Raw genomic sequence first — 17,124 nt, 5'->3', positions numbered from 1 at the left:
TAGCCTATTGCTGGTAAACTTATGTATACTATTTGTAAATTGCAATTCAATTGCATAGAGAAAAATGCAAGATATACTTCACGACCAACACAAAACCACTGATGGAGTCGCAAATTTGTGAAAATTTGCGAAATTACATCTGTAAAAAGTATACATCGTCCGGTTTGGTACGTGACAGCATCATTCATAAATTTGGTGCAAATACAACAACACGCTGCTTTCAACTAGGTAAAATGAAAAAAGATATTCCTACTTAGTTACTAAACCGCTTGGGTCGAACAAATGATTAAGATAGAGTGGGAAGAAGTCCACGAAAAACTTGCCTTATAGTTATCACGTGAGCGAGTTAGCGTACCACCACCAATAACGGTTGACGCGCCGGTTTGATTCTTGACAGTAGCAAGTTCAGTACCGTCGGGAGTTAACCTGAGCGTTTTTACAATAAAATGAGCTTAGAAAAAGCCAATCAAGTACCAATCCATGGAAGAGAATGAAAAGAGCGAGGAAGCCAAAAACAAAGACAAAGATAGAACTCTGACATTGGGCTAAGGGGGATGCCATATTGAGAGGCCATTCTTGGTCGTTTAGTTATCCTCGTATCCGTTCATTGCATTGTATATTGTGTGTCTTGAGCGTGTAAAAATAGCATAATCACCGATTAAGCCAAACTCGGAATTTAAATTCCCTAATTTTTGTTACACGTCGGCCTTGTTTAGGGGAGATGTGGTACCGATGGATCACCGGGACCGAAATGATAATTCACTGCTTCAGTGCTTAATTTTACCTATAAAATCAGTAATCTGCTTGTAACTTTTTTCCGTTCATTTTTAAGAGTAAGTTCTACGGAAGTGAGATAGAAACATGTTGCTTCTGCATCTTTTAAGCCCAAAACCAGCTTTCTGGTGTAAGCGTTTACCAAGATATGGCGAAATTGGCTATTTTCGGTTCGTTCGGTGAAAGTGCACGACCACTAGAGGGTGTACGAACCCAAAATTATGACAGAATTTATTTATTTGCTATTCGGCACCACATATCAAGACACTTTTTTGAAATTCAAAATTTTTCATTTTTCACTCCACCCTATTATTCATAAGTGCATTGCGTAATATGCTGATTAACCTCTGTCGCCTGAGTCGGACAATAGCGGTGTTAAAATCAATAATATATATGCAGCCGATGAATACCAATTATAGGGATTGAGCGTTTGTGAGGAGTTTGCAGAAGAGTATATGGAGTGTCACGTCAAATCATGACGTCCGCATCATGTGGCCGCTGGTATCAGGAATTTCGCAATGCAGTTGTTTGTTTGTTTGTTTTATTAAGCAATTTTGGCTCTTATCGCCTATTTAGGTTCTTAGCGCCATGATAATGAATGTTACAATGTTTATAGGTTTCTGTGCGTTTGGTACGCTTTTTCGGACGACTTCCAGCCACGCATCCATTCGTCTTCTGTATATCTCGTTTTCATGAGTCCTTTGCCCGCGTCTATGCTGGGGAATTTGAAAGCTTGGCTTAGTTGGTCCGTATGGGCTTCGTGCGTCCACTACGCCGCGTACGCATTAGATCATAATACGGTCGCAATGCATTAATCAAGACCATTGCCCCGGTTACAACTAGTATGTAATAATCAGACTGCTCACCGTTGCCGGTGTAATGATGAGTAGATCTACATTAGCATCAGTTCCAGTAGCGAAATTTTTAATCGCAGAACATCATTATAACTTGTGTAAATCGATCAATTAACACATGCCATGGCTGTACAGTGTACAGTGTACACTGTACAGTAGGATATATAGGTACTGCAAATAATTCAATTAATGGATAGCGAAAATCAATAATAATATTTCGAATTGAATATCACCAGTCAATACGATCCACAGCTATTTAATGGGTGCTTCGGTCTTTCTTAGGGACTTTCACATAATACACCGTTTTTTTTGTCGGATGCTGCATTGATGTTATATACGCCGCCCCTTGTGGGATAACGTTTGTACACTAGAAGGACAATATTCTTCTTCGATGATATTGATTCTGGTCCCCTGTGCCATTTGAACTGGTCTTTCGAAACTTCTTTTCCAGATCTGTACAGCATCTTGGAGGTCTGTCCAAATAAAATTTGTACCTTATCACTTAATCGCATAAGAGGCGAATTCAACTGACTATGATTTTGTTGACGGCAGGGATCGCCGGGCTTGCACTCGGATTCAGTTCCTTGCAATTATCAACTATTGTGCTTGTCATGCACGTCTGCACGCCTGCATCAAGTTGGTCAATAACTATTATATTTTGTGCCAATCGCCTAGGTTTCTATATACCCAGAGTTGCCTTCCATTATATAAGTCTGCTCTCTTATATAGACTATAGTTGAATGCTGTCACATGCCTGAATATACAGATAACTGATGATAAACGCAAATGACTCTACTATATTAATCTGCAGTGTACCCTACGAAGAATGTGTCAGGCTCTGCCGCCTCGTCAAGAGATTGGATATACCCAGTGGCGGCTCGTGATAATATCGGGTGGTGGGGCAAGGGGTGTACGCGATTTTAATTGTCTAAATGACGTCACAATAGTGTATTCCGACGTGAAAATGTGTGGTCACACACAGTTTGTATGGGGTATATACATTAAGCATGGTAAACAAGACTTGCGTATTTCAAATTCGAAAAAAAATATCAAGAACAGTTGTTCATACCTGCATATTTTGACATTTGTATCAGCAGGGCTAAAGCGATTTTTCAACTATAGGAATTTTAAAAGTTCACTTGTGGTTACTACTTCGGAAAAAGATGTATTAGAATATAAACAAGTCCACTCGAGCCGAGCAATGTCGACTATCGGGTGATATCGAGACACCGTTTGCAGTAGACCACATGCTTCAGATCACGATAACGAGACCCAATTTCGGTCGAACTAGAGACACTGTCCCCTGGCACCAGCAGCGTAAAAGTGTATAACATGGCGTCCTTATCCTCGCTTATACGTCAGCCTTTCATTTTTATCGCAATACGTTGGGAAAAGGTAAGAGTGCGCTTTCCTCCCGTGTACGATTAGATCAATGGACAATTTCCAGGCTGATAAGAGCCGAGTCTTGCCTAAAAACACTGAATTTTGCGTAAAATATATTGAGGAATAGGCTGATCAATTGATCAGCTGTTAGCCGTCATCAAAAACGAACTATAGCTAACGCGCTTGACATCGGGTTGTCAGCAAATGGCTTGAAGGCCACAATTTCACGGTGAAATTGACATTGGAGAATATAAAACAGAGTAAATATTTGAATGCAAACCGAGAATCTTAGTAAACTGTTTCATGAGATCATCATCTCATCACCTATCTCAGTATGAAACACAGTTAAAATTAGCACAGACCAACGCCGGCTTTTGCGTGAAACCCGCAATGCGGTAGTCCGCGTTAGGCCTACCATACTCGATAATGAAATTAATGCCCTAATCATTGAGTGTCAACCTCGGGACTTGGCACAGCATTCGATACTGAAATCAAGATATACCGTCCAAAAGCTCAAGACGGATATAGGTATGGAGCATCGTTAAAATCGATACAGACCAATACCGGTATTGCGTAAAATCTGTTAGTGATAAATGGCGAGTCAGCTCTCGCTCGACTTAGGAAACGAAATTACCACCCACATAATTCAGTGATGAACTTTAAACTTGGTACGGCGATCGATACTAACACTACGAGCAACTATGCCAAATGTCATGACCGATCTCGGTATGGAACATCGTCAAAATCAATGGAGACCAATACCCGCTTTTGAGTAAAATCTGTTTGCGATACATGAAGGATAAGCACACAGTCAACTTTGGAAACGAAATTACTACCCTACACTTTAAGTAGCAACCCTGAAACTTGGAGCAGTGTTAAATACGACCTTCACTACATAACATACACAGTTTCAAGAATTATCATGGAGCGAAACATCGTCAAAATCGAACTATACCAACAAAGGTCGACTCAACGCATATGACGGTAACCGAGTTCAGATATAGACACGATTGTTACATCACACCTTAAGGGCAACCAGGCAGGTTGCCCCACTTGCTCGGTAATTTTATGAATAGGAGAGAGTAAATCACCGTTTCTTTATTGTGCGCGGCTTTGAGAGAATAGACAGTAAAAGCTTGTTATGAGCGCTACCGGGGCAAGCCCCGGCTAGGCATTCACAAAGCGAAAACACAGAAGAGAATTCGATTTTCGCAGAAACTTCGCTAGGTATGGGCATTTACAAGCCAATGCACAAGAATAATGCGGGTTTCGCTGTAATTTCGGTATATATTGATTGTTGTGCATCTATAAATGGTAAATAATTGTTATTGGACCGAATTTTAGGTGGGGCAAGGCCCCAGTTGCCCTATAGGACGAGCCGCCACTGGATATACCACTATAGTAGGGCAAAAGTTAACAACTCCAGCAGCGATGAAAACTAGGCGCCAAATCAAACTGACGTCACAGTGGTGCACTTAGACATAGAAATGTCACAAAGTCTTCAGAGCTGTGGTTTTCAACGGTTCTACAGTGAGAGAGACCTTGAGAGTAGAGCCCGACCGATTATCGGCTCGCCGATAATATCGAGTCGATATCACACTTGGAAAGTAATATCGGTATCGGCCATTGGAGGTAAAAAAATATCGGCCATTTTCGTGACGTCACAAAATGGTCGTAGGGAGTCAGAGAAGACGCGAAGTCTTAACTGAATGTCAGTAAATTATTAAGATAAATGGCCAAGCTTCAATGCACACAGGCCAGTAGCCCAGCCCTATGTGAAAAATATACTTTCACCGTTATGCCCCAGTGACTTCAGTGGAAATCCCCGTGCGGTGATCGAACATCAGAGACAGAGAGCAGAGATGCCACTCCTGGGTTTTTCCACCCAGATCTGGGTTTTTCGAGCATCACCTGGGTTTCTGGGTTTTTGTGCTTGAAATCTGGTTTTGTTTCAACATAATGTTTGGCAGATCAATTTTACGGCGCAAAATTGATTATTAGATTAGTAAGATCTTCAAATGTCGACGAATTCCACTGTGATTGAAACGGAGTCCAAAGAGACCCATTTACTATTAAAATGAGAGGTCTTGGCGTGATGCGATTGAGAGCTTCATTGAATACTGACTACTAGGTCGCAGAAAGTCATGTTCACATGGCAACTCTGATTTAGGACTTGACGGCTACCGGTAGCGCTGCAATAAATTCATTGTGTGTCAGTAAATAGTATGTAACTGCTGTAAAGTATGCAATTTATGCACATGGAAAGACCAATTGTTGATCTAACTAATTTACCATGTTGACATCAGAGTATATTCACTTTCAACAGGGACACTCAAAGAGAGACATTTTTGGCAACCGGGCAAGTTATTCAGAGTGAGAGGGGTTTGTTAAATGCAAATGTACTCTTAATTTCATGATTTGGCAGTTTCTTTTTCGACTGGTTATCCCACATAAAAGTGTTTGTCCCAGGTTTAATGAATCGAAAGCTAATTTCAATCTATCTGGTCAGCACGCAGTCTCTAGAACTACCCTACAATCATCCTCACGATAGATGAGGATTATCATTGTTACTAACATTACGAATATATAAAACACTAGTACTGACCCCCCATACCGAATGCCTGGTAGCAATCTGTCGATGGATTTGCTCATTAAACTGAGCAACATGCATATTATAGTATGGAAATGAGCCGTTGGGATTTCAATATCAAGGGCTAGAACTTCTATGTCCGTATAACTGTCATTCATGACTCTCAGTCACTGTTTTAAAGCTATATCATAGAAATTTGAGTGAAATAGAGGATCTGGGTTTTTCTGGGTTTTGTTAACGTCCAAATCTGGGTTTTTCCAAAATATCTCAGTGGCATCTCTGACAGAGAGCAGACATCGAGTGAATGGAAAGTTGTATGCCGAAGATTTCAATCGATTCATTTGAGGAATGAGAACTTCATTCAAGCTGGACTGGCCGTCGTGATGACAGAGAAAAGGGTCACATGTAAACATTTACCTGTAGATAGTGCTGTTGGTGTCTGTGTAGGAAGCTCACAAGCCAAGGCTCGCTACCAACAAAGCTTAAAATACCAGTAATGTATGGACATGTAGTCATCTGACTGAGGGGTCACCATGATAAGGAGTATGCGGGCATAGAGTGCAAGAAAATCAAGCAAAAAGCGAGTAGAGCCAACAATTCATACGAATATTTTTGATTCCATAATGACATGGGCCAATTCTGACAAAAGTGTGTAAAAGATTGATCAACTGATTGTTGAAATGCTGGTCATAGTCAAGGGGATGGGTGGAGCGGACGTGAAGAATTTGAGTTGTTTTACACATTCTCTTCAACTGTTAATGATGTTCTGAAGGCTCCAGGTGCACTTCCAAAAGCATATCAATATTTGGTGGAACTAATGAAGAAAAGATCCCCTGCAGTCGTGGAACCAAAATAAACAAAGATTCCTAGTTCTTGCTGTGCTACCATCTACGGTACCAAGTGAAAAACTGTTCAATGTGTTTAGTACTGTATATCCTACATCATTTATGAATTCCACACATGTTCACTCCCTGGAGAAACGCAGAGGAATTATGCTTCGTGAACTGTAATCTGCAACTGCTAGACTGGTGCTACTGATATATTTTTATTGCCTTATCATTTCATGTTAAGTGTAGCAATGGCTGTAAACATGTTCAATTAAATACTCTTGAGGTGCTAAATATGCGCCTTGAGCTAGGTTTTATAACTTTTGAATATCGGCTGAATATATCGGGGTTATCGGTGAAGGTACTGAATATCGGTTTTATCGGTATCGGCTCAAAAATCCAATATCGGTCGGGCTCTACTTGAGAGTATACAACTTGCTATGCTGTCGCGTTATCGAGATGCTCGCGCAAAATGTTATTCACCGAAGCTGTATAATGAATTAATCTAAAATCCCCCCCATATTAAGAGAACTTTCCTTCTCATAGTGTCCATGAATAGATGGAAATTAACGAAATCTAATATTATTATTGTATCAAACACCCGAGCGAGAGCAAACCGATTCTTATTTACAAACCCCACCTTCATTCAAGTGGTACATGATCTTGACTTTGCCTAACCATTCGCATCAACTGCAGTGTCTTTAAATGCTCTTGGGAAATCTGGTGTTCTTTCATACGCTTCGAGAAATGATTCGGATGACGATACCCATTTTTCTTTCAATTACATTTACTGCTTTTGTTATCCGCGGTGGGAGAAAGATACGAGATCATGGTTCTTGCCTCTAGACGATAATATCAGTGGCTTTCAAAAATTGTGGACCATGGCCCAGAACTAGGCCACTAAGACATTTTCATTGGGTTGCAAAGTCATTTGAACATATTCTAATGCTGTGGCGATATAGCGTAGCAGTATGATCCACAGCTGCAACACCAATGGGTAGCGGGTTCGAGTCTGACCTAGGTCGACTCCAGATTTCCTTACTTAAGTGACAGAGGTTTATATAGGCACTAGGCTCCTCCTCGCCACGTGATCCCCGTAAGCGGTGTCTTGTAAAAACCTAGAAGTGGGCCGTGCTAAAAGTCGGTAAATACGGAATCAAAAATAAAGATTATCGGTCTGGTGTAAAATGACTAATTTAGTCGAAACACGATGAATATCAAACAAACAAGCAAACATTCTAATGTTTTGTCAAAATGTGCTTTGTTTTGATAAACATGATATATGCAAAAGTTGCGAAAAGGGTCATTGTCTCATAATAATGGATTTTCGCTGCTGCGTTTGAGCATAGATAAATAAAATACGGGGTCAGTGAATAACGAATGAAAATCTTGGGATCGAGGCTAAAAACTCGAGTAATTAAATTTGGATTTACGGTCAATCCGTAGATTGATCAATCCAGCGATCGGGAAGTAGATGATCTTTGCTCGCGAAGTGAGATTTTCAATAGTAGCACTGATCAACACATATTTTTAGGCGGACAAAGCAAGAGTAGTTTTGCAGGTTCTGAAAAGAACTGATTCCGAATAAGACCTTAATTTAATTCAAATTAGCTCCTGTTTTCGAGATAACCTATGGGACTATTTTGACTAAAATCTCATAATTTCGCTGTATGCGCTAGATTAAAAACCGTACAGTAGTATATTATAAAGTTCAGAAATTCAATCTGCATGTTATTTTTTCACACTGAAGACTGTTTAATATATTTTATATCATTGTCGGCTCAGCAGAAAATTGTGCATTTATAAGTCAAAAGAGATGCATATGAGTATTGTAGTCAAGCTTTTCAAGGACAAATTTGATCGCTTTATACTCCTATTTTATCTTGGTACAATGGTAGAATTGGTACAGGAGAAAATATATGTCTGTTGTGCAAAAGTACAAATTTTAGGCTTCAATCTCTTTTATGACATTCGCATCACGTCACGTTATTGATTGAATAACTGAGGACGACATTAGAGTTTTTCATCGTCAATGATATATTTATATGCGTAGTATAAAAGTAAAACAAGCTACGATTTACTTCCTATCAAGTGATATATTCAGGGGGTAAATACAGTAATTGGGTATTTATTGGGGTATAAGTAGGGTTACCATATTTTGGAAATCTGAAAAGAGGACACCTTTTCAAAATTTTCAGACCCACAATACTGGAGTGAAATCCGGAAAAAAGGGTAAATTTCTCCCGAGTTTGTGGTTGGTTGACTTAATAATATCATCTTTCCGGCTCAACTCCCGAAATACCGACTTTCTATGAAATTTTCCGTTCGTTGACTAAAAAAGGGTCATTTTTCTGGCTCAAGTCCCGTAAAAGCCGCCGGAACGTTATTCAAGCGCTGATTTCCTATATCTCAGTCCAATTTCCACGCGTGCATTTAACCCTAATTTTCAAAAATGAGGACAAATTCTCAAAAAAGAGGGCATTTATGCTTCTTCCGTGGACACTTTCTAATAAGTCAAAAAAGAGGACAAATCCTCCTAAAAGAACACGTATGGTAACCCTAGGTATAAGTATCTTCTAACATGGCGTCAATATGGCAAAACTAATGTGATGATCGTAATCAGCAACCCTGAAAACCTCAGAAACGGCTCTTAGATGTTTTGGCAAAAAAAAATCATTCTGTTTACCGTGAATGCGAGCCAAAATTGTTGAGCTTCGCGCAATGACTAGGAATATCAAATGACACCGCTGGTGCATTTTGTTTCACCATGTAGCTGCCACGCACGCCCCAGACTGCTTTCAGCTTAAAGCCCATATATGTACCAAATTTCATTCACTTTTAACTTGCTATTGAAATATGTATGCATGATTCAACCACTGACAGACTATGTTGCGTAGTGCAATAGGGACATAGGTTCATAAATGAATAGCCTATATATGGTACAAAAGGCATCAGTCGCCAAGAAGCGACCCCCATCTACGTACCAAAGTACATAAATCCAGTATTTTCCTGCAGTTTTATTTGCAGGGTGGATATTTTTTAATATATCGAAAATTAAAGTAACTGGATATTTTTAACCATTGATTAGGTAGGGAAGGCGGCGATCCAAACGTATCAATAACCCTTCAGAATTACCATATGTGATGCTGTGATCAGCGTGAATGCCTGTAAATTTGCACGCATAACGAATCGAATAATGAAATTAGATATTGCAGAAGCAGTCGGTTTTGTATCGGGTAAATCAGCTCTCCAACACCGTTGTCAATTCAGTTTTCAATTTTGCTTGTTGATGACAAAAGGTGGATACCGTACGTTCTGTGACTTTCGTGTTATAAGAAAGACCAAACTAAAGCGCCTTACACGGTTAACTCGAGTCTACAGATATGAATTCATGGCGATGCCAAAATTGTCAAAATCGAAATTTGAAAAATGCCAAAATTAAGCTATGCCAAAAATAAACGGGACTGGATATATCCCAGGGGTAAAGTAAGTAGTGTTTATGTATACCACTGTGTTGGGGGTTATACCATTATACGCTAACAATTCGTAATGTTACTTACCATTGATTTATACTCCATTCCAAGCCACATATATACATACAATTCATCTGGCATCTTTATTTGAACATAATTCTCGAGAGCCTTCTGATGGACCAAGCCATGAATCTCCGCCAGCAGATATCCGTACTTTTTACATTCCGCCACTGCTCCGGCGTAGGTCAAGTCATAGGATGACGAGAGATGAGGGATGATGTAACATTTCGAGCGATTGAACAAGCCGCCTTTTTGCTCTTCGCACGATTTTTCTATGAAATGCACATACCAGGAACATGACTCGTTGGACATTTGAACTATTATTTCATAAAATATACTGATTTGTACATCAGAGATTAGATCTAGCGATCATTGGAGTAGACCGGATTTAAATTCGGGAAGGGGTGTGGATAGCGCGGCGAATTTTGTTCACTGATGCATTGTGACGTGCTGAAATCAACGAAACCACGATGGGCAAGCTCAAGATTACGACAGGCGGACAGTTTCGACGGCTACTCCACTGCTCAAGATGCCAAATATATTTGGGGTGCCCATGAAATGACGCAATCGAATCTAATACTTCATACATACTCTCAATATCACACCAAAAAAACATATATTTACGCGATCCCGGTGGTGGTGGTGGCGGCTTCGTCGTGATTTCCGCCATTCCTTTTCCTTGAAACTTGACTTTCTTCAAAGCTAATAGAGAAGATGCGGAATATAGTTATAGTTATGAATTAATAGAGCGCATCTGTTATAGGCCTAGCTGTTACCAAGAGCCACTTTCTCATCGATGAGTTTACCGATCTTTGCATAGTCTACTGGTGTTGCTGCTGCTGGTCGAGGTTTTGCCGTATCGTTCATTGGTATGTTGCTGCTTTCAGCGAAGACATCTTCAACAGTTTTGCAAATCAAATGTTGTTGACTGCTTGAGGCAGGGGAAAAATGAAATGCCAATATCGCGGCGGCGTACACGTACAGCATGTTTGTTCCTCTTAATCGAGTCTTTCCAGCATCGACAACACACATATGGATACCGAGGCTCCTCATCAACGTAATATATATGTTACACGATAGTCGATCGGAAATGCAAGATTTGCATGTTTAAAAATCGTGCAATATCGCGACGGCGCAGCTTCTCGAAAAAATAGCTTGCATGAAAGGTGGCGTAAGATGTGATCCAAATCGTGACTATTCCTTGCCTTCGACGATTCATCAAACTCCCCCTACCGCTCGTCGTGAACAGACGAAAGCTTGCATGAAAGGTGACAGAAAATGTATCCCGAATCGTGACCATTCCTGCTTTCAACATAATATCAAGCTCTCCCTTCCGCTCGCGCGAACGGACGAATATATGTTAAAATGCTTGTTGCGAAATCTTCCGATTGAGCCTTCTCGTCCATTCCAGATAGTGAATATGAGCTACATGCACCCAGTGGTGGCCTTACGATTGGGGGGGGGGGCCTAGGCGAAACTTCTGGGGGGGGGGGCCTCCTTATCTATATTATCGCAACTTCTGGGGGGCTACGCCCCCCAGACCCCCCTCACTAGCGCTTAACGATACTTTTATTGTTCTACACCACGTATACACTGTTCCGGTAGTGCTTTGTCTGTACATCATGTTGAAACTTTCAGCATATAAAATAATTATAATGTCATGCCACAGTACAATAAACGACTTGGCATATTCGAAAACAAGTGACTCAAGTGAACTACAGCGCGTGCCCAGACCCACCTATGTAGAAGAATTATGGGATGTAGCATGACATAATAGTGTAACAAGGCAACTGCACGCCAAATATACCACATAAATCCAGAAAGCTGTCGGTTGACATCAGTAATGAGCCAGCACACCACGTCAAGGTTTCAGCCAGGTGCTGGATTGGGCCTATCTTTTTGCTACAAAGAAGATTTTGTTGCATGATAAGGCATAAAAGCAAAATGTGCGGCAATGTGGTACAACACCAGTAATACCACAGGAACACATCAGTACTGGTATCACCTGTGAAGGGCTAGTTCCATGATCTGTAAGAATATAGCTTTCAATACAACATCCATTGTAATATGATATTTATTGAACTCGGATAATTTTTGGGTGCCTCTCTTCAAGAGTTAACTGCACACCTAAGGGATTTAAATAGATTTAAAAGCAAAATCAAAACGGCAAAGTATGACGCAACAATCAAAATCACAAACCATGATATTCGCATTGTAACAATGACAACAACAACAAACCTTGAAGTATACGGACATACGGTACTATAGTAGCAGCGCAATTTGTAAATAAACAGTTACACACACGAAACAACACGCACTAATGAAAAAATTGTAAGTCATAGAAAAAAAATTTTTGTCTGTAAGAACTTGCCTGGTTGGATTAAACATAAAACGCCACAACTAGCATAGACAAAAGACCACTACAATCAAATACAATATACGTATTTGAAAGCACTGTTACATCATTCAAGTCTACAAGGCAATATAGTTGGTGGAAAAACAGCATCATCCTCAATTTGTGCAGAACATTCCTGACCTGAAATAGATGGTTAATTATTTGTGTCGCAGTTCAAAATTTGCATTGTCACTTTCTTTCCAAATCTGAACCACTTCCTTTTCTGAGATCCTGACTTACATTTAGCATGTACTCGCGGCATTGTAACAGATACTTGACCGCAGTAATTAGGAGATACTGATGCTACCAATTACAACATAACATATAACTGAGTGATACCAAACTCATCGTAGCTAATGAAAGGTACGGTTGTCAACTGACGAGTGCGCCTTACTAAATATGCTGTTTACCGAGTCACATTTATATTGAACTGGTAGCCCATTTCAAGAGTGTAATGGTCAAAATTGTCTTGTGCAACAGCTGATCTTAGGGCAAATTTTGGTTGCAGTCAAATCCGTGGAAAGTTGCACATATTTTTAATAAAAGTTGAAGTAAAAAGTTGCATTTATTTTTCATTTATTTTTCACTAAAGTTACACTAAAAAAGTACATTTATGGATAAGTTTCTTGACATTATTAAGGTATGAGATACTCGAATCGATGCGTATCCAAGGCACAGTCGCAAAACTCAGTGTTGGCGCCTTCAACAAAATCAATAGCCTGAAAAAATTGACCCAGCAGTAGGCTAATATAATTTACGGCGGTCTAGCCTGAATGTATGTCAACTGAGAAGTGACCTCAAATTTAAACGACAGTGATGATGATCAAGCGATCTATTTACATAGAGTACCAAATATTTCCAGTAAAAAGTGAGTTGCATGAAAAATCGAAAAGCTGCAAAAAGTTGCTTGAAAAAATGAAGAAAAGTCGCAATATAAGATTCCTCGAAACAGCTTAAAACACCATACTACATAACTTCCGAGTATTTAGGAAGCTGCCAGAAGCTGTAAAAAAAGTTGCAAAAACTTGACTTGTGATCATTTAATTCTTTCCTCTGCCCTGCTGAAATTGATTCCATTGCTAATTGTTTGGTCACATTTTGGTCTTTTTCTGTGACATCACATTAAATTATCAACCTCACAACAAATTGGATATATGTAGACTTTCGTACACCTTTCTCAATGATAGCCATTCAAACCTTTCAAGTATCGACATAGATTTTTGAGGCATAAAATATCAGGCATCAGGCCGCTAGAAACTGTCCTGCATGCAAGATGTATTGCATATCTATCTATAGTACACCACCAATTAAAAGACATCCACCTGTGATAAAAAAACACTTTCTGACAACACCATAAACACTTTCTGACTGACTGTACCGGGTGCACATTGAGCATGGTAAAGCTTTGAAAATACGCTGCTAATCCGCAGACAAGAAATGAACAAATTTACCATCATGACAACCCTGAGAATGGATTTCCATCCAGAAAAGGCCCAATTCACAACAAGAGAATGGCTCAGTAAACAACAATATATAGGCTATAATAGCCTATGCTTTCATTGGCTTTCAAATGACTATTTCCTTTGATATTTTGGATATTCAGGCTCAGTGTGGACACGGTTCATTATCAATTAACATACGGTATCATATGAAAGCTGGCATCAAGAGCTAGCAAGTAGAATCTCACAAACTTATACTGGAAAATTTTGATGCACTGAAATATACACTGCTGCCACTAGGAAATATATACTCAATAATAATTCATTCCATGTTACAATATGACCTCATTAACATAAAATCGAAGTAGGCTCTTTTAACAAGCACAGAAATCCAATTATCGAACACCGTTTACAAGACAATATTCTACATGGGTAGGCCTACATGTATTTTCACGGTTATTCGCAAAATGATAAACTAAAATTGGCATAAATGGAGGGGGGGCTCATAAAATCAAAGTAAGCTCTATTAGCAGGTGCAGAAATTTAATGATCGACTACTGTTTACTGTACCATATTCTACATGGGTACATATATTTTCACGGTTACTCGTAAAATGACAACTAAAATTCGCATAAATGTAAGGGGGGGGGGGGGGGCTCATAAAATCAAAGTAAGCTCTTTTAGCAGATGCAGAAATTTAATGATCGACGGTTTACGGTACCATATTCTTCATCGGTACATACATTTTCACGGTTATTCGCAAAATGGTAACTAAAATTCGCATAAATTTAGGGGGGGGGCTCATAAAATCGAAGTAAGCTCTTTAAGCGGATGCAGAAATTCAATGATCGATTACTGTTTACGGTACCATATGCTACATGGGTACATGTATTTTTACGGTTATTCGTAAAATGATAACCAAAAATCGCGTAAATGAAGAAGGGCCCCCCCCCTCATAAAATCAAAGTAAGCTTTTAGCAGGTGCAGTAATTTAATGATTGACTTCTGTGTGCGGTATTACATTCTACATGGGTACATGTATTTTCAGTTATTTGCAAAATGATAACATTTATAGCTAATGGCAAAATAGATAGAGATCATCAAATCAAAGTGAGCTGTTGCAACTAGCGCAGAAATTTAATGATCGACTACTGCTTACGGTACCATATTCTAAATTGGCGCATGGATTTTTGTGGTTATTTGTAAAATGATTACTAAAAAATGAGATTTGATGATTGACCTGTCTTTACGGTACAATACCATATTCTTTATGGATACAAGGATTACGCGGTTATTCAGAAAATGGTAATACTTGATAAAAAGCGCGTAAACCGGAGTAATAGTTGGAAAAAGCGCGTAAACCGAGGAGGGGGGGCCCTCGAAAGCGCGTAAATCAACCAGGGGGGCCCTAGGCGACCGCCTACCTCGCCTACCCCAAAAGCCACCACTGCATGCACCCATTCTCATTGGGATAGCCCATTCATACCAAGGTGAAGTAACTTCTGTTTACGTAATCCACATTTTGGGTGGTATGCACTTTCCCGACTTCGCAAGGTTACCTACCATTGATTGACTCCATTCCGAGCAGTTACTTTCATTAGTATTATCCTTATCATTACTATTAGTGAGAACGTGAGTGGCGCTTTTCGCCTGTAGGCTCCATGGCATAGGCGTAGACATTTTGAGATGTTTAGAGGGAAATGTGGCGAAGTTATCGTAACGAAGACGTGACTTCACGGTTTCTTGTGGCGTATTGATATCTGTGATGCCATAATGGAAAAGTTCAAAATTATGAGAGAAACCACCTGTCGTCCCTTTGATGAACAAGTCACTGCTCGAAATTCAAAGTTTCCCCCGCACCTGGAATCATATTTGTAGTGTCGTGCCAAGGTCGGTCCTGGATGAAATGACGTAATCGTGTCTGCTGTTGCGTGTACTCTCATTGTTAGATCGAAATGTAGCACGTGAATGTGACTGCTCCGGAAATGCAATAGATATACAATTATACATACTTTCGGTCGAAGGTGTATGATATGCTTGTAGCAAAATTGTGCGACGTAGAGGTATCATGACTTCGTGAATGAATATTTTTCGTGTAAGGTGACTGTAAATATGTTGCAAACGATTACATGTCCTCTACTACTTTCTAAACTTACTTTTCCGCGAATATACGATTTGTGGATACGATATAACAAATACGGCGTCTTCATCGTATCACGTTTATCGTGAACAGACAAAAAGTAAAACTCGTGGTCGCATCTGATTTCTGGCACATTCTGTTTTAAATATCAAACGTGAAGAGATATCAGCATGATCGTGGTTACACATGAATTATGCGTATTAAATTTGGTTGGTTGCAGAAGTCAACACAATTAACCGTCAAAAAAATCCAAGCAGGTATAGCAAACAGGTAAAATACCCGTTTTCACAGTCAAACCAAGACAACACCCTTACGTATGTCATGTCCATCTCGGTAATAGCATTCTCGGTAATATACATTTTCGGTAATATCCGTTCTCGGTAATGTCCATTCTCGGTAATATCATTCTCGCTCGTGTCTATCTCGGTAATAGCATTCTCGGTAATAGTAGGGAACCGAGCTTGCGACGGGGGTGACGAGTTGAAAAGGGTTTGGAACCATACCTCTATAGCTTCGAGCCGCATATTATAGAGTTGCTTTCATAACCTCGAAAATTGAAACCTGACATAAGGGAGTCGTCTTGGTTTGACTTTAAAAACGAGTATTTTACCTGTTTGCTATACTTGCTTGGATTTTTTAGTCGGTCAATTGTGTTGACTTCTGCAACCAACCAAATGTAATACGCATAATTCATGTGTAACCACGATCATGCTGATATCTCTTCACGTTTGATATTTAAAACAGAATGTGCCAGAAATCTGACGCAACCGCGACATTTGCTTTTTGTCTGTTCACGATAAACGTGATATGGTGAAGACACCTTATTTGTTATATCGTATCCACAAATCGTATATTCGCGGAAAAGTAAGTTTCGAAAGTAGTGCAGGACAGGCAATCGTTTGCAACATATTTACAGTCACCTCACATGAAAAAATATCCATTCACGAAGTCAAGATGGTTCCCTACTATTACCGAGAATGCTATTACCGAGATAGACACGAGCGAGAATGATATTACCGAGAATGGACATTACCGAGAACGGATATTACCGAAAATGTATATTTCCGATAATGCTATTACCCAGCAAACACATAATTGCCTAGGGCTATCCAAGCAGTGTCCGAGTGTCCCAGTGTCCGGTTGGACAGACGTGGGCTAATACTTGGCTATCCACGTTCGAAAATGTCCG

At 39.8% G+C, this 17,124-nt stretch overlaps 2 protein-coding genes across 3 annotated transcripts in view; one reads left to right on the top strand and one right to left on the bottom strand.

Moving 5' to 3' along the window:
* LOC145442823 (uncharacterized) overlaps positions 1–17,124 on the top strand; it is a 213,666-nt gene that overhangs the window by 87,724 nt on the left and 108,818 nt on the right. The gene's annotated exons all lie outside the window — the stretch shown is intronic.
* LOC145442881 (uncharacterized) lies at positions 1,786–11,145 on the bottom strand. Its single transcript, XM_080320918.1, has 4 exons — positions 10,738–11,145; positions 10,586–10,663; positions 9,989–10,233; positions 1,786–2,101 (listed from the first exon to the last, which is right to left on the bottom strand). Exons 1-4 carry the CDS (start codon positions 11,012–11,014, stop codon positions 1,907–1,909), a joined length of 795 nt encoding a protein of 264 aa, XP_080177044.1. The 5' UTR covers positions 11,015–11,145; the 3' UTR covers positions 1,786–1,906.

This window comes from Botryllus schlosseri, chromosome 7 (assembly GCF_051294905.1).
Source record: "Botryllus schlosseri isolate E-star chromosome 7, Bs_hap1, whole genome shotgun sequence".
In the NCBI taxonomy this organism is placed as follows: domain Eukaryota; kingdom Metazoa; phylum Chordata; class Ascidiacea; order Stolidobranchia; family Styelidae; genus Botryllus; species Botryllus schlosseri.
This window is presented reverse-complemented; position numbering and strand designations above follow the sequence as displayed.

Coding starts and splice junctions, on each gene's coding strand:
- LOC145442881 (XM_080320918.1), bottom strand. CDS start 11,014: ATGAGGAGCCTCGGTATCCATATGTGTGTTGTCGATGCTGGAAAGACT. Junction 10,664..10,737: donor CGATGAGAAAGTGGCTCTTG/GTAACAGCTAGG, acceptor CTTCTCTATTAG/CTTTGAAGAAAGTCAAGTTT. Junction 2,102..9,988: donor GAATGGAGTATAAATCAATG/GTAAGTAACATT, acceptor TTATTTGGACAG/ACCTCCAAGATGCTGTACAG.